At 40.9% G+C, this 18,546-nt stretch overlaps 1 protein-coding gene across 1 annotated transcript; it reads left to right on the top strand.

The window, feature by feature from the left end:
• Window positions 1-1,517: 1,517 nt before the first annotated feature.
• On the top strand, window positions 1,518-18,362 carry LOC104168283 (kell blood group glycoprotein-like; the record flags this gene model as incomplete). The annotated part of the gene is made up of 14 exons (XM_009708832.1): window positions 1,518-1,535; window positions 6,783-6,921; window positions 8,097-8,300; window positions 8,902-9,026; window positions 9,971-10,117; window positions 11,222-11,284; window positions 12,259-12,447; window positions 12,842-12,987; window positions 14,216-14,339; window positions 14,850-14,960; window positions 16,042-16,140; window positions 16,676-16,753; window positions 17,197-17,300; window positions 18,252-18,362. Coding segments are annotated over exons 1-14 (1,658 nt in total), but the record flags the coding sequence as incomplete, so codon positions are not given.
• Window positions 18,363-18,546: the final 184 nt, after the last annotated feature.

Genomic DNA, 18,546 nt, shown 5'->3' with positions numbered 1-18,546 from the left:
GCACCTCTGTATCTGTTGGACAGTATGGATCACAGTAATGCTCCTCCCAGTGATGCAAGAGTTGTGACTACCAGAAGAGTGTCTTGTTGCTTCCACTAAGTTGAATCTCAATCACTTATGCAAGAAGTATTTGCAGATTGGATTCTAATGTTAAGCTGGGACCTATTGCAAGGAAAGAAGGGTCAGCAAGGATCTTTTTTGCAGCACACAAGGATCTTTTTTAGACTATTTAGAGATGTTTGGTAAATGTAGAAATATATAGCTACCGGTGACCTGAGAGGTAGAAAGAACTGGGAGTAAGTAACTGGTTTCAGACATACAATAAGTCTGTTGTCATGGTATAATCAAAGATATTAAGAAACTATGGAAGCACTACAGGAATAGGGAAAAAATCAGATTGATGAAGGTAGGAAGAAGATCTGGACTTTAGGAGATAGACCAAAGATTTGGGAAGCTTTGAACAACAGAACAGATACCTAATTATCTTCAGACTAGTGAACCAAGACATCATATTCCCCTGAAAGACTAGCAACGTGGGGAGGTAAACAATTCTGTCCTGGTATTCTGCTTGTTTCAGTCATTTTGGAAGCTGACACCAAACTGGTCCCCACCATCTCTCTCAGCTCCCAGCTGCCACTTGAGAAGGTCTCAACTCCCAACGTCCAATATTCAGTGTTTAATGTCTCAGGGAAGTGATCCTGGTTCCCAGTCCTCAGAGCAGAAAAACTTCCCTCCCAAATCTTTCCAATATGCATCCCTAAGAAAGGAAAGACACTCAGGCTGGCCATCACCTGAGAAGCAATGAACAACTGTAAATAGAATCAGTAATGAATGATTTCTTTTATACCTCTTAATGCAAAAGAAAAAGAAGTGGGTTTGCGTTCACCCCTTGAATGGACTTTTGGATGCAGATGAAGGAGCAAAAAGAAAGTCAGCACATTGGCCTTTCTTTTGCGGGAGGAGGAGCACTAGGATCCATAACCCACACTATCTTGCAATAGGCAGAGGCCTCCAGGCCCCAGAGCAGCAGGTTGAAACAGGCTGGTAGCAGTGAAAATATCAGACCAAAACAGGCTTGTTGGGTGGGTAGGATAGTGAAGGCTGTTGGAGAGAAAAGAAGCAGCAAATAGTTGAGAAGAGGCTGGGGGAGATAGAGAATCACATACTTCTGTTCAAAAAGATTTCCGTGCAGCGCCAAGAGACAGAAAGTCACGTGGGTCACAGGGAGAGGCAGAAGGGAGCGGAAAATACAGTTTCACGAGAAGTAAAGGTGTAAAGAAAAGAAGGTGGGTGGAGAGTGGCAGAAATGTATCCATTTCCCTCCCTCCCATTTTCTTTAAGGGCGTTTTTCTCAGAGCTTTTCCTCTCTGTTCTCCCCACAGCAATCAGCCAAGCTGGGAAGGAGAGATTGCCTCTGAACTTAGTTGTGTGTCTTGGCACGGAAGACTGATAGTAAACACGTAAACAGAGTTGACAACCGTGGAAACCACAGGAGCAAAGCCTGCTCGGTGACAGAGATGAGGACTCTTCCAGAGGTAAGGAAATAGGTCTGTCTTGCAGTTTGCTGAGGTACCTTCATTGCACCCCTCTCTTTTTCTTCCTCTGTCACAGCTACACTGCTTATTGCCCTAGGGAACTGGAGCAGTTGAGTTTTAGACAGTTGGTATCTACAAGGGGCTTGTCCAGGTCTCAGAATTAATGATACAGGATGTGGTGTGAGGATTTAGGGGGTTCTTGCCCTTCCTGTTAGTCATCCTAATGGCCATTCTGAGGCTGTATTCAGGTCTGTTTGAAACACTGACTAATAAGTATCAACAACAACAACAACAATAATAATAATCTGATAATTTGCGTCTGTTATTGTATCCCAAATTTTTCAACAAATTATTTTAAGAAAGTACCTACGCAGAAACACTCACATTTTTTCCCCACAAATAATTGTTGGTAGACATGGCATAGTTTTCTCAATGTGAGAATGACATGGTAAGCCTAACTGCTCCCCATGTAGCATGGTGTCCTTTTCCTGGTTTGGTGTCTTACATAAATAGCTAGTAAAGTGTTAATTGCATATTTACAGACAAATAGCGCCTAACTGAACTGTTAGCTCAGGGTTGCTAAAGTGTACAAAACATTCAAGGACAATAGAGATAAGTAAAGTTTTCTATGTAAATAAATAATATAAACCAAGATATGTGTATGCTTTGTTATGTTGAGAGCTGTTCAGTCTTGCAGGAGCTGCGGCTGTAATGCAAACGATCACTTTATCTGGTCTGCGTTTTTCTGGCTGAAGAATTTGCAGAAAGGTTTGGTTTGTATATCCATTCTCATATTTCTGTGTGATAAAGATCAGACAACAATCATAATTTTAAATAGTTATTGGCCATGGTTATGCTTCAAACTTTTGTTAGTCCAGAATATAATTCAGCAAACTTTCTGTTTATTTTCTCATGTTAGCAGGTACTATGTTTTGAACATAGGCTAAAATATTATTTCTCAAATGGCATTTAACGTACTCAATTTATGTGCTTAAGTGGTTTGCTGTCAAAAGACAAATATAAGAAAATATTGAAGTTTTTCTGAGTATTGGGGCATTAGTCTGAAAACATATCATCCACATGACTAATGTGACAAACACAATTTGGGTAACAGCCAAAGTCAGTAATTCATGAATAATCTACTGGCTAAAAATAATACCCCTAAATTGTCCAGTAAATAGTTATGCAAAATAACTCCAATTCTCCCTGCCTTCAATCTCTTTATTTTAATTTACTTAATTTTCATAAAAGTTAGATGCTTCTTTTTCTGCAACAGCACTAAACCCTGGGCAAATGCAAGGTGAGGAAGAATTAGGCAGAGGAACTTCAGCCTCCCTGCAGAATTCAGGAACGGCTCACAAACAGAAAGAAGGAGATGCTGAAGGAAAATCAAATTCTTTGGCTGATTTAGTTGCATTGAAAAGTTCTTGCTTTAGTGATAACAATACCTGTCAAGATTCTTCTAGCCTAAGTCATGCTCATATTTAAATCAAATTATTCATGTAGTACATAAATTCCAAATTATTAATTTTTTAATTCAGGACAAGGAGAAGTCAACTTTTAGTGATTTTACAGTCATTTGATCTCACTTAGCTACAGTGAAGTCATTTAAATTTGAGCACTTGCATATTGTTAAAACAAAAAAGCATGAAAGAACTGAATCTGTACTGGAAATTGCATTCATCTTCAACTTCATGCAAACCCTAATAATTCTTCTCACTTACTCATAAGCGAGGCGCATATGGAAAAGCTCTGTCAGAGATTAAAGGCTCTTTATCCTTTTCCACAGGCTTGTTCAAACTATTCATTTGTCTCTTTACAAGGTGCATGCTGGGTGAGGCAACCAAGCCTCTGACCACAGTAAGGTGCTTCTGCTTCCTGCAAGCAATGTAATGTTCCTACATCCTATGCCCTGGAAGTTTTCATATCCCACCTCCAGTTCCACCTTGTTAAATCCACACTTCCTTCACCAAGGATCCCTGAATTAGGAAGGGATCTGTATTTCAGTGCCTGTAAACCACTTAGTCCATTTGTGGCATGAAAGTGAAGTTCACACTAGATAAAGAATCTGACAGGGATATTGCCGAGGTCAGTATCTTTGTAAGAGTATGGAAAGAGCAGGTATTTGTCTGTCTAGATTTCTTTAAGCTGTTGTCATGAAAAAGATATAGGGGACGACTAAGTATGACTGCCCTCCTCTTTTTTCTCTGTTTATGTAGGTCCACAAGTTCTCTCAAATCCAACCCCAGTAACAGAGGCAAGATTAGAAAGACATTCCTTATGGAAGGTGAAGTGTTTGAAGAACACTTTTTATCCTTATGGCTCACATAACACAGACCTTAATCCAGTTTCTAAGTAGAGGTACACAACCAATTTCCACTCCCCTGTCTCTTCTTATGGGTTATGCTATTATTTTGGGGTATGCTGTTCTCAGCTAGCTACTTCTCGAGTTATTTCACATTGGAGTCTTGAGGGGGACAGTCTAGTTCTCTTACAGATTTAAAAAAATCTATTATTTGATGCATTTTCCATTTCAAAAGCAACATAATGTATAGGCCCGATATAGACCTACTGTTAACCAGAAGTTTGGCAGAAATTGCAGTGACAGTCTTGAAATACCAATTTCTTGTTAGCATCTCCACAGCCATGCCATTTATTACTTGAAAGAGACAACCAGATGTCCTCTGATAGCATGAGGCCAAAGAATTGCAAAATTATAAATATTTCATAGTAGGAGCAGGCCGGATTTTTAATGTGAAAAACAAGAAATCTATTGCAACAGAGAAGTCAGGAGCATTGTGAATGTAAATCATTCACTCTCTCCTAAATGGTGAGAGATGAGGGCTTGCACGTTTAAGAATATTTTTTCTTCTTCCTTTTCAGCCAAGCAAATTTTCTTTTGCTCACTTCTCTGCCATACTGTTATGTTGTGACACTTACCCTCTACTTAAGGAGTAAAAGCTAAAGTGTTTCACCACAGCGGCATATGAAAGGAATTTGGATTTCCTCCTCTATATTTCCTACGCTGTACTTTGCCAGTATGATCATGTTCTGTAGCTACCAACTTTAAACACCAAGATACACTTGTATGTACTTGCTCTCCTTTTAGTTATTCTGTATCCTGCCTAAAGAAGTCAGGAGAATAGAATTTTAAAGAGAGAAAAGCAGTTAGGCATTTAGCCCTTGTTAACAGTTACCATGAGTCAAGTAAGCTGACATATGCTTTTGAAAAGCTTCTGCTAATGATTGAATAAAATGCACATTTGAAAGATACAAAATGATGAGTTTTCTATTTCTTTCCGTGTTTTCTCTTAATGTTTTTGTACAGGAATTGTACATGGTATATTAGGCAAGATGATTAACAGCAGACTCATTCATTTCCTTAGCCTTTCCTCAGGCGAAGGGGTGTATGCTGAGGTACTTAATTCTTGTAGGATTTTACTTCATTTCTTCCTGTGATTTTTGTAAAGATCTATGTTTTCTGTGTTTGTGGCAGAGAAGATAGTTACTGAGTGTGGTGATGAATGCGGTTTAGCTGTTGCATGTAAGGGAGCAGCGAGGGTAGAGGAGGGAAGACAATCTAGAACCTGAGAGTCATGACAAGGCAGGCAAGAAGTAATGACTTTACCAGCAAGGGATGCACCCCTCCAGTGCGGGAGTGAGGGGGTTAAGGCAGGTCTGGTGACAATAGCCAGTGTCAACCAGGGGTATAGATTGCCAGGCAAGTCCATTGTGAGGAGGCAGGTCCAAACTCAAACCTGCAGAATCAAGTCTAGGTTAAGGTCAGGATCCAGACCAATGGGGTACATGGCCAGCCATTGGCATGGCTGCTGCTGCAGCGTAGCTCAGATGGAGATCATGCATGAGAGCTGCAAAAAGCAGCTCTCAAGTGAAGAAGTAGGCACCTCCACTGAGGCTGCTTCTGGCTTTTTCTCAAATGGCTCCAAGGCCTGTCAAGGTTTTTGAGACAGCTTGCTTTTATCAGAGAACCAGTCTTGAGCACAGGGAAATAAACTTGAGGCGGTGGGGACAGTACAGGCCAGGCCCGGACACCGGCGTATAAGACTCTCAAAGTAGCATTCCATCAGCTTTTATGCCTACAAGATTTACTCCTTTCTTGCTATGCTATTACTTCTCTATCCCTCTTTCTCTGAGGTTTTCCATTATCTTCTGTTTTTTTCCCTTCTGCCTCCTTTTTCTCACTGGATATTCTTATTCAGCTATTCCACTATTCCACTTTTTTTCAGTTCTTTACTTTTCCTTATATTACCAGCATCCATTCCCATGTCTGTTCTCTTGTAATCTGCTGTTTTCCAGTCTTATGTACATCAAAGTAGGTAGAAGCAGTGGACACACAGAGTAGATGTCATTTTATCTAACTTTATCCAGGTAGATGTTATCCAGGTAGACCAGGTAGGGTCTATCCTAACATAGTCATCTAGCTTCCTTTGCTGTCAATGGAGAAAAAACCCAGGTAACTCTGGAGGATGCTTCAGCTCATCCTAAGACAGATGTCATAGAATCATAGAATGATTTGGGTTGGAAGGGAACTTAAAGGTCATCTAGTTCCAACCCCTCTGCCATGAGCAGGGTCTAAAATAGAAGCTGTACTTATGAGATGCCTAGCCTTCTCCACTGACTAAAAAGACACACCTAGATTATGAACATAACTAAATTTAAGTGAGATAAAACCTGTCTGTATGTAAGATCTTCTCTGTGACTTGCAGATTAGTGCAGTTTTTAGAATAGGGCAAATCTTTTCCCTCACTTGAACTGGACTAGAGGGCATAGGATACAGTAGTTATTTCTTGAGGAGAGATCTGAAATTAGTGCTAAGGTTGCCAGACTGTAACAGAAAAAAGAACCACCAGTTCTAGCCATCCTGTTATTAGCTTTATGGACCAAAAAGGCTTTGATATTTTCAGGAGGTATATGCAAGGTGATTCCATAAACCAGAAGGTACTATGGAGAGACAGACCTCCTCATGGCAAGCTGGCTTTTCGATGCATAATTCATAGCACTGTGCAACAGCTGTAGCTGGAAAAGACAGGGAAAGGAAGGATGTGAGAAAGCCCCCAGGAGTACAGTCACCTAGATGACTTGGATGGCCGTTGGTATTCTGGCACTAGTCCTGTGAGTGATTTTTCTAGTAGATTAGGTGGAAGATGGAGTACATGACCAGTACTAACTTTAATATGAATTTTTCTTTCTTCATTTTTTCTGTTTGTCTCATTTTTCTCTCTTCAGACCTCTGACCAGGAGCTGAGAACAGGTGCAAAGAAAGAACGATGCCTTCAGGGGAAAAGCCTGCTTCTGTGTACACTTCTCAGTAGTCTCCTTGGCTTTACACTGCTTATCACCTACATCATGATGACTTGTGGTCTAGGTATAATATGGGATATCCTTTTCCCTGCTTCCTCATCCACCCCATTTGTAAGACCCCTTTATCTCCTATCTGCCTCCATTGTGTATTAGGCTTAGCATCTATGTTAAGAATCAGACTTTCAGAATCTCAAAAAATCATGACACTAGTTGTAAAAAACATACACTGTTCCTCTTGGGTCACAGTTGGGAGAGATCCCCACACCTGTCCTCCTCCTCTACCTGCCATTTAATATGCCTGGGCCCAGTTTGGGGGGAGAGCATCATTATATTGTCTTGCATCTCATCATCGGGTCATGTTCTGTCTGTAGTCACCTCCAGGAAATTGGACTGAATCTAAGTCCTCCTCCACCTTTCCATCTCTGACTTTGTAAGTCTAGTCCCAGTTTTCTAGCACAGACCAGTGCAGTCATAGTGTAGAAAGAAAAGTCATAGCCTCTTCCTAATGGGGGAGCGGTGAGCATAGATCAGAAATATTAATTCACCTTTCAAATTTGCAAAACAACTATCTGTAGAATGGTCCATGTAAATGTTTATGCATACAGAATGCTCAGTACTGAAAGTGCATTTATATTGGTGGATACAGACATTCCCTGCTCCAAAATAAACATTACTGACTCTTCGCCTAGCATTTTTCTTTAGCCCTTGTTATGTGTTGGAGAGCGTTCACTACAGAGACGAAGGAAAAACTGTTAGTTTAGATCTTGTCTGTTTCCACTCTGCCTACCTCCTCCCAAGTCAACTGTTGAAACCATAGTATAGAATGTCTTGCTTTGATTTACAAGTGGCTTATTTCAGTAAATGATTGATCTGATCTGATGTTGGTATAAGATACTGAACCAAAATGAGAACACATACCCAGTGATTTGCAGCAGTTTAGATAAAGGGAGTTTTAGATCAAAGCAAGATGTACTAGAAAGTCTTTGTCCTGTTTTAACAAATATAATTGCTGAGAAATATTTCCCATGCTTGAACATCTTCCTCCACATTTTAAACTTATCTCCTTACTTTCTCTGTGCTATGTCTTTCTTTTGCTTCATGTATTGACACCGTCGTTGCTTCTTGTTTACGATTTGACCAAATTTGGTTGACTCAGAGAAAATACACTGAGAAGGCAGAATAATCTGGCTTGTGACTGGTTCTCTCTGCTCAGTTCTCTCCTATTTACTTCCTGCCCAGGATCCTGTGATGCCGAACTGGGTCTTACACTGTTGAGCAGTCTCCTGAATTCCAGGAATGACACTGTAGACCCCTGTGAGGATTTCTACAAATATGCCTGTGGCAACTGGAAAGGCAAACACTCAAGCAGAACCACAGAAGAATCACTAAATGTATTTGATGTGTTGTTGGAAGAAAACCAGTTGATCCTGAAAAGGCTTTTAGGTAGGGACATATGATTGGTGTGTTATGTTCAGAATCTTCCCTAGTCAGAACTTAGAATACTAATAACTGAGAGCACAATCATTCCTAACAGGGAGGGAGTCCAATCTCTTCATTCTTCTGTCATTACAGATACAGATTTATTCTTGAGCATGTCATATTGAAATAGCTGTGTTTTAAACATTTTAGTTCCCCTTGCCAAGTGTAAGAGATGAAAGTCACGCTTTAAAATTCTGACAGCAACCCAAGCCATTTTCCTGTTGCCTTGGTAAAGTAGACTCTTTTTGCTGTGCTTGTCTGAATGTGCACACTGGTCACGTGTCCTGACTCCATGTGGGACTGAAGCCTAGATACGCACCACCTTCCTGTTGTACTCCTGTTTCCATGCAAAGAAACTCACATATTCGGCCTCAGGAAGAATCATGACACTGGAAGATCTTTTGCTTTGAGTGACTGTGGGAAGTGTGGATGTATTTACTAAATTGTTCTGAATCAAAATAATGCAGTGTAATAGTTTCTTAGAACCTTTCTCTGCTCTAATACTGCCCCGACTTTTTTATTTTTTTACCACTTTTGTAGTTTTTAATCTATTTTTTTTCCTCAGAGGGTCCACAGTTTGGGATAAGAGGCTCAGCTAAGGAGAAAGCAATCCATTTCTATCGCTCCTGCATGGATACCCAACGGATAGAATCCCAAGGAACTCAACCATTGAAGGACCTCCTAAATCAGGTGAATGCTTGTGCTATTTTCTCTCCCTCCAGAAGGTAGTTCCTGCAGGGAAAAGGGAAGTGTGAAGTTAGAGTCATATGGTCCTACATGATGGAATTTTGCTAGCATCTGGGCCTGAAATAAGCTCATGGTTCACAGTATAACTTCTAAGTGATAAATCTTCTAGCTTTAAATGCTGTTTCAAAATTTGATTTTCTGACATCAGGTAGCTGAATCTTTCCTCGTGACCTTACGTATTACTTTAGGACTGTACAACAACCAAGACTGCAAAGAGAGATCACTTCTAATCTCAGCAGCTCAGTTCAATAGGATCCAGCTTACAGATCAGGGAACACCTTGCAAAATGGGCAAAATTTTTGTGTGTAAGATCTGATGGCCATCTACTACTCCAGGCTTCAGGGGAGCTTGTTTAAAGAGGAAAATGCTTCTCCTTCCATTCTGGGAGACTCCTCTTAGTGCCAGGGAGAGTTGTACATCTTCCTGCCGGCAAAGGGCATTTATGCCCTGTCTCTGAGGAGGATGCAGAACCTTCCAGCAGAAGGAACAGTGGCTGCAGGTCCACCTGTGAATCTGCTTGTCAGGGCGGCGGGACCTGTAGTCCCTGATGCCCGGTTGTCCTTCTGGATGGCTTTAGAACAATGAGACCTCTTTCCTTTCTCCTTCTCCTGCTTTTTTTCCTGTACACCTTGTTCTGTTGATAATTATCATTCCTTTTCCCTATGTCATTTTGCAGTTCATTGCTTTGCTTAAGCAAAAGTGACAGGTTATTTTAAAGCCAACAGGGTATGTAGAACTCTTCATGATCTTCCCCTATTGCTATTTGCTACATTACTCCTCAGTTGTCATAATGACTGAGCTCGTAAGAGTGAAAAAAAGATTTTGTAAATATGGATCAAACAAGTGTTTTTCTCAGCTGCTGTCATGCTGTCTCTCTCCCTCTCTAGGTTGGTGGATGGAATATAACAGGTGTGGCGAAAGCAAAAGATTTTAATGAAACTCTTCAGACTCTCATGGGCAGATACAGCACCTTTCCCTTTTTCACAGTCCATGTGGGACCTACTCCTTTTGACCTCAAGACCAATATTATTCAGGTGAGTAGACTAAAGAAAGAAAATTATCAGGAAGCACTGGGAATAGTCAGTTATACAGCCCATGAGACCCAGGCTTGCTCAAATTAAGCCTGTGTTCTCCTCTGAAGAAAATTTTCCTAAATTTCAGTGAAGTTCTTGATTCTATTACATAAAAATCACTTATTTCTGGAAAATGAGCAGATGAGGATGAATAAATTCCTTGCTTTCTATCATCACTTCTGCTTGACAGTGTAGGTTATACTTTGTCATGGAAAGGTGTGGTTCTTCTTATGTTCATGGGTATGACTAGTACAATAATGGACCATAAGTGCTAGGTGTCTAATACACATAATGTACTATGAAGTTTGCAGCTCACGGTTGTGGTTTAAACTCCCCCAGCGGGATGGGGGAGAAAATCAGAAGGGGAGAAGTGTGAAAACTTATGGGTTAAGAAAAAGACAGTTTAATAATTAAAAAAAAAAAAAATTAAAAAAAGAAGTACTGCAAAAATATCCCAATTACTCACCACCAACCGACCACTGCTGTCAGGTGCCAAGCAATGGCAACCCTGGCCAACCTCCTTCACTCCCACTTTTATTGTTGAGTATAATGTCATATAGTATGGAATATCCCTCGGGTCATTGGGGTCAGCTGTCCCGGCTGTGTCCCCTCCCATCTTCCTGTGCACCCACAGCCTGCTCGTTGGTGGGACAGTCTGAGAAACAGAAAAGGCCTTGATGGTGTGTAAGAACTGCTGAGCAGTAACTAAGTGTCCCTTTGTTATCACTGCTTTTTTCATCCCAAATCCAAAACGTATCCCCATACAAGCTACTATGAAGAAATTTAACTCTATCCCAGCCAAAACTAGTGCATCATGTAGAAATATTTAACAATGTGGTTTACCTTTGAATATCAATCACTGCAGGTGTGTAGTGAGCTTGTAAATGAGCTGCAGAATATGATAAATCCACAAAAATTACTTAGCAAACATTTTCCAAAAGCAAAACAATTTATTAATATTACAATTTCTGTGACATAGAAGTTAACAAAGCCTGTTGAGCTTATCCTGACATTTCCAGTGTTTCTGGAAATAGTGAGATGTTTTTCTTTTTCTCCTTTTTGCAGATTGACAATCCTGAGTTTGAGATGCCACCTGAGAGTAAATTTAAAGAGAAAAATTATCTTGAGGTAACATATCAGAGGCTGAAGAAAGGTAAAAATAGCTATTTGATGAAGGGATGTCCTTGAATTGCCTCCTGGTTCAGACTGATCTGTTTCCATGGGTTACGGTCAGTGACCTCTGAAAACGTCTCCAGAAGGAATTCTTTACAAAACTCTCTACTTTTCCAAAAAGATGGTTTGTAAAATGTAACTCATTTTTAGATGCCAGGTTTAAAACTTCTAGTGTAGAAACAGAATGTTATAGATTTAATTCATATTTGCTAAGTAATATGAACCTGGGCTTCCCTCTAGATTTCACCTTAACTGAATGTTTAAAAAAATGTTCAAAGTAAGGCTTTATAACTTAAAATCTATGTATTGGGGAGCAGTAGCTAGCATTTTTCAAGTTATTTTAAAATGTTTTAACCTAAGCTGGGGAAACAAGCTCTTTGACGCGGGGAGTCATTGCAACAAAGTTAATTTCATCACAGCTCTGATAGTTTTGTGAATTTTATAAAAACTGAGTTGATTTCAGTTTCTCAGTCTGACTCTTTCAGAAGAGTCCTCTAAAAAATAAGCCTGTCTACCCATCACAAGCATTCCTTTGTTACCTCATGAACACAGAAGCAAGAAGCTGGCATTTTCTCTGCACCAAAAATACTGGCTTATGATATGACTATATCTCTCTCCTCTGGCTCCAGAGATTGCAGGCCTACATCTCTAAATTGATTTCAGTATTTAATGTGATTGTAAGCTGGGACAAAAATAAACTTGTGGGAATTCAGTGTTCTTCACTGGGAGAGGAGCTGTACTTGGCAAACTGTATGCCACATGAAGAATTACATAAGGATGTTGCAGTGAAGAAGACAGTTTTAGGGACAGGGCTGCAGTGGTTTTGAAAGATTGCAGCTTATGTGGTCAAGATGGATGGTTGGATGGATGAATGGGGTGACTAATTCTCAGTCATGTTTCTCCCACTGGTCATGTGCTTTCTATTGCAGGTTCTCCGCATATATCTCTCATATTTGAAGAAACTGGGGGGCCTACTTGGAGGGCCACAGGATGGTCCCCCTGATTCCTTTTCCCTTACCTTGTCCTTCATCTCTAACCTCCAGCGAGCTGTCACCCCACTGCAGAAAAGACAGCAGAGGGGGATGCTGTTCTTTCGCACTACCATTAGGGACCTACAGGTATCTATGCCTTAGAACTTGAGCAAGAGAATTACATGTGACATTCACATTCTGAACATCTGGATCAAAAGAGATACGAGACACTCTCTTTAGATGCCGTTCCCTTGCAACTTATACTTAGAGTCTGTTGAGCTTTAAATAACCTATTAACTTACGGTCTTTTATTGACAGCAATTGGATTTTTCATGCCCACAACTCCCTCCCATCCTCAGTGCTAATTCAATTTAAAAAAAGTCAGTTCTCCTTTTCTTTTCAATACCCACATCATAAAAACAGTTTAACTTGTTGACAGTATCTCTTAACAGCATTAGAGTGACTATCCCAGTTTCCCTATTATTTCTTGTCAGTCAATTTTGATTTGTAGTTCAGCATTTAAGCTTTATTTTACTTCTAGGAAAAGGCACCTGCTATTGACTGGCTGTCATGTCTACAGGCTGTCTTCCATCCTATGCCAATGAACCTCTCTCAGCCAATTGTGGTGCATGACATGGATTACTTAAGACGCATGTCACAGCTCATCGAACAATGGCACGATGAAAGGTAGGAGTCAGTATCTATGGTGGTAGTTGTTCATGCCTCAAGAAATATTAACTTCCGATACCTTAAATTAAAGAGGTCTGTGTTAGAGGCTGCAGAATTCAGTAGCTTAACAATTGCAAGGCTACTGTGGTTCTAGATCCACAGGTTTAGCCAGTACTAAGGCTTAGCGTATGTTCCCAATAGGCTTGCACATGCATGCACCATATATGTATAAATATATATATGTGTGTTTGTGTCACACAGATCAACAGAGATGGAACGCAGTGCCCTAACTGCCACCCACCCACCCATAGCACTCATACAAACATGAACACCTCAGGCAGCCTGATCCTATTCCTTCTCTCCAACTGGTCAGGGTTGGTCTATACTAGTGAAATATATGTATGTACACATACAATATGGATCACTCCAATAGCTAGTCTTAGATATTCAGTCTGTCCAGAAGCTGGCCTCAGATCCCCTGGTGTCCACAGCTGCTGGGACCTGGATATATGAGCCCCTGAGTCTTGCAGCCCTGATTTGGTTGCGGGTACTCTGATGTCTTCCTGTTACAAACACGCATGTCCAAGCAGAACTCTCCAGCAGCTACCTTGAACCAAAGTCCCTCCAGCAGTCAACTCTTAGACTCCTTGTCCTTCTAGTATCTAGTCTCATCCACACACACAGAGAGTAGAATGTTATTTAAGAATAGTATTTAATAAGATAGGACAGATTCTGGTGACCATGTGCAGAGCTCAATCAGACAGATGTCCTAGCAAGCCACAAGTTTACACCTAGCATTTCCTCTTTCCACCTTTCCTCTGCATTTTCGCATGCGTGTTCCCCCCAATCCACCACGATCCTTCCCTTTCCCTGCCTTTGGTCCTTCCCCTAAACATCCCATAGTAAGTCTCACAGAATACTACAGACCCCTCAAAATATTCTGTAATAAGTTTCACCCAGTCCTAAAAATGCTCCTTCTCCTGCTTCCCATAAAGAATCTTGTGACCCAGCAGACAATTAACCCTTGAGTCTTCACGGTGTTCTGGGGAGAGAGTTTCTTTTCTTGACTCATGTCAAATCATCCTCCTTTGATGGCCCCAGGTGTAGCCCACTCAGAGTACTTTGTTGTCATTGTTCATGTTACTGGGGCTCCCCTGCCTCCAGTTATTCTGCTGACACTTGCCACGCCTTGGGCTTATAGTGACCAACCTTCAATCTTGCCTTTCTACATGTAATTTTCCTACAGGATTCTTCACATTTATATGATTGTTTGTCTGGTTGGGAATCTCTCCCCAGCCCTTGACAGTCGATTCCAAGATGCACGCCTGGAGCTATCTAAGATTCTTTATGGAAAAACGGGATCTAGAATGGTGAGTTAGCCTTTAACAATCTTCTACTGCCTCCCCTGCAGCTGAATACCCTAGGACACACCTTCTGGATGTTCTCTTGATGCCTTGTCTGAATGGTGTTTCTTAAATGTGGGGAGGAAAACTACTCTCACTAGGCCATTAAGTACTTCCTTTTTCTGAAAGAATGTGGGAGAAGACATGACACACAAAACTTTAGAGAGCTAAGTGCATTGTATCATGGGGTAGGGAACAATATATGGATGGTCACCTTTCTTCTATGTATTTGTCTCAGCTAGCATATGAATCTTCATGTTGTGTGAAAGTAAGTGGAGTAAATCATAAGGAAATCAATGTTTTACTTGATTAAAGTTTTTCTGGGGTAGCTTAAATGGAACTACATTAGTTATCATCCACTGCTGTCATTTTTGGATAGCACCGTATGTGCTACTGACTGCAAGTTTACATATCTTTTTACGATCTTCCTAGCTCTTTGTCTTCACTCTCACTCTATGTGTTTCTCTGTTCTTACAGGTCCCAGCTGAGCGCTGGAGGAGGTGCTTGTCTGATACCAGCTCTTTCTTTGAGCCAGTTCTAGGGCAGATGATTGTGCAAGAAATTTTCCCTCAGCAGAACAAGGAACTTGTAGGTATTAATCCTCTTTACCCCCAAGCAAAGCTCAGCTTCATCTCTTTCTTTTTTTGACATTCCAACTTAGGGCCACATCAAGGCAGCAAAATCCTGTGTAGGTTTTATACCTTTTTACATATTGCTGTAGTTAGGCATTTCCTCTGCTTTTTTGGGGAATGAAAGATATCAGAACAAGACATTGCTGTCATTGCTAGAATCATCAATGCTAAAATACCAGTTATTATCTTTACCTCAACTGTTAGCAAAGTCATGTGAGCAGCACCATACCTATGACAACCCTACTATTGCATGGAATCTCAATGTTCTTCCTGGAATGACAGTTAGTATTAACAGTATTCGTCACCAATCTGACATATTTAAATAAGATTTTCAATTGCAAAGCCATTAAGCCACCATATGACCAGTTGTACACAAACAAATCAATGCCAAAACATTCTGAGTGGATCCTCAGTAAAAGGAATACCTGTCTGCAATGTAGAAAAGATTTCTTTTTATTTTCCCTTTGATGATCAGAGTTTCTTTTTCTTTTGAGGAAAGTTAGTGTAGGCACCAGGTTTAATAAAGACTTTGCAGTGTATAAAGTGACAAGAGTAAATAACCCCAATAAAAATTAATGGGAAAACTAAGACTACGTATAGTGAAGCACAAAGCTGAATGAACAAAACATAATTTTGTGAATGAGAGACTCAGATTGCCGTAAATTCGGAAAGGGAGACAATAGCATGAAATACTTGTGGATACTGAATTTTCATTTCACTCAAGAAGTGGGGCAATCATTTGGTTCATTCTTATCCCAACAGGGATTGAATAAAAAAGAATTATGTTTCCCTCTTAGTTACCATGAGAGGCAAGATGAAAAGGTGTATGGGAGAGAATGGTGAGCCCTGTGAGCACTGGATGCCAAATAACATAAGCCTAAATCATTGTAGAAACTGAAATCTCCTCTTTCATCACAAGAAGAGGAATTTTCCCCCAATTATTCTGTGGTTGAATTGCTGGAATGTGGGAAGATGGTAGCTAAACCTGAACAATGTTTTTCTGCAGTTCTGACAATGGCTTCTTTTCTCTATGGCAGGCCGAGCAGATGTTCTCTGAGATCCAAGATGTCCTCTACGGCCAACTGGATCAGTTGGAGTGGATGGATGAACTCACTCGCCAAGTGGCTAAAGTCTTGGTGCGTGCAGAAAGAAGAAGTTACTGAGGCCTTCCTTTCCCTGAAGCCTTTGGAGAAGGAATGGAAGGGGCCTGCACCTTCACATATTCCTACCTGCTTCTACAGGCAGACAATCTTAAATAGATGTCTTATGAAAATTGTAGGTGGTTTTATAAGTGCCATCATGCACATGTGATCATACATTGATGTGTAGGCATAGAGAGGCTCAGTGTTTGTTTGTCCATGAATACTCTGCATTAATTGTATTGAGATATAATTCAGTTTTATATACCTAGAGAGGTTAAAAACTACAAAGCTGAATTCCAGAAAACAATGCTATAGAGAAAAAGAAGAGTAGAACTACATTAGGCCTCAGGTTACTGAGTTAAGAAAGCAAAGTAGAAAGAGAAGATGTCTTGTTGAAACAGAGTAGCTATCATTTTGAAGGGCTGATTCACAGATTGCATTTAGGTTGTTTAGAAATAGAGTTTAAAGAGGACTTGTAGAATGTAAAGCCTTCTATTGGTCATGTTTCTATTTGTTTATTTGATTTTAGATTTCCGAACTACAAGTGGAGATTGGCTATCCAGCTCACATACTCCAGACTGCCAAAGTGAACCTGGAATACCAGAATGTGAGCTATATAATGTAAACATGCCTGCCTCATTATTGGCAGTTTACCTGAACTGACTGCTGTCTTGTCTGCTGCTAAAAGAGGCTATAACCTCTGGAGCAATGCACATTTCCTAGTGTTCGTTTTATGAGAACATATGGGCCCAGAGAACCTTTATCTATTGCTTCTATATTGTTGCCCACGCTGTCTCCTATTTAGAGTGGCTGGCTTGATAGAGATAGGTTGTGACCTGCTTATATGTTCTGTTTGGCCTGCAGATAACATTCCTGTCATGTTTAAACTGAAGGTCTTTAGAACTGGGAGAGAAAACTGCACAAGTATTCCATTGGTTTGTCTTTTGATGAACCCTTTTTTGACCAGTGAGACTTTTCTCTTTCTCAAAGTGTCCAATTAATTCCTCGCTCATGCCGTATGACAGTCACATTGCCTATCTCTTCCCTCAGTTACAGATAAATGAAGACACTTTTTTCCTCAATGTGGTGGCTTGCTTGGAAGTACTAAGGGAAAATTCCTACTTGAAACTCCTTCAGCATCACTCACAGGATAAGTAAGTGTCAGATACTGATCTGAAAAATATAACAGAATCACGTGCTTGTGGACTAACCGAGGTTGAAGGGACCTGTGGGGATCATCTAGTCCAACCCTCCTGCTCAAAGCAGGATCAGCTAGAGCAGGTCACTCAAGACTGTGTCCAATTGTATGTCTATATCTCTCTTTTACTGGGGAAGGAAGGGGAGAGCAGGTGGGGTGGGGTGCCGGGACAAAACTGGACACAGTACTTCCAGATGTAGTTTCACCAGTCCTGATTAGAGGAGCATAATCACGTCTCTTGACCTGCCAGTGACACTTCTCCTAATGCAAGACAAGATGCTGTTGTCCTTCTTTGCTGCAAGGCTGCATTGCTGCATCTGTCTTAAAAAAACCTTGAATCTGGCAGCCTGTCTTGTATTCAGCCTGAGCTCATGCTACCAAAAAACCCCACCATTGTGGAGGGAGCCCCAGACTTCTGAAAAAAGAACCTTTTTTGCCCATGAAGCTGTGAGTAAGGGGGATAGCTTGTTCTCCTGGCCTTAGCAGCAAAGCAAACGGCAAAGCACTGTGTTGATGTGAACACTGGCAGGGTCGACTCAAAGGCAAGACATAGGATGCTTCAGAAGGCAGGCAGCATTGATGGGCATGCCTGGGACTTTACACCGCCTGAAGAATATTCTGTGCAGGACTTCACAGGAAGTTACTAATCCTGGCTTACTTGACAGGGAAATTGTGAGAGTGAATCTCAATGTGTGTGAAAGCTAAGCTACTAGCTCTGACTGTCTGTAAACAAGTGAAGGTTTGTTTCAAACACCTTTAACTCTAGATAATGTGAACGTAATAGTTTGCTGCTGCTCTAAGAACAGTTGTACTGAGCAGACCATTTTTGCAAGCCTAGTGGAGGAAAGGAGCAAGGTATGAGATAAGGAGCTAATACATTCTTTCGTTTCTCTTTTTCTACTTCTAGCTGGCATGTGTCCCCCTGGGCGGTGCATTCATACTACTCAATAAGGCACAACATGGTGGTCTTTCCTGCTGGAATGTTCCGCAGCCCTTTTTTCCACATGGAGTTTCCCAGGTATGGAGGGACTGCAAAGGTGAAAGCTGAATGTAGTCCCTTGGCTGCACCATGTTTCCAGGAAGAACCTTAACGGGTCTGTCTTTAACCTCTTTTTCTTACTGCATCCCAGAAACACACAGTAAAGGGGGGGGAAACAGCTTTTTCTAAAGCCAGATGGATACTGCCTTATGAATTCTGAAAG

This window comes from Cariama cristata, unplaced genomic scaffold (assembly GCF_000690535.1).
Source record: "Cariama cristata isolate BGI_N322 unplaced genomic scaffold, ASM69053v1 scaffold4031, whole genome shotgun sequence".
NCBI lineage: Eukaryota > Metazoa > Chordata > Aves > Cariamiformes > Cariamidae > Cariama > Cariama cristata.
Note: the sequence above shows the minus strand (reverse complement) of the source record. Positions and strands in the feature narration are given on the sequence as shown.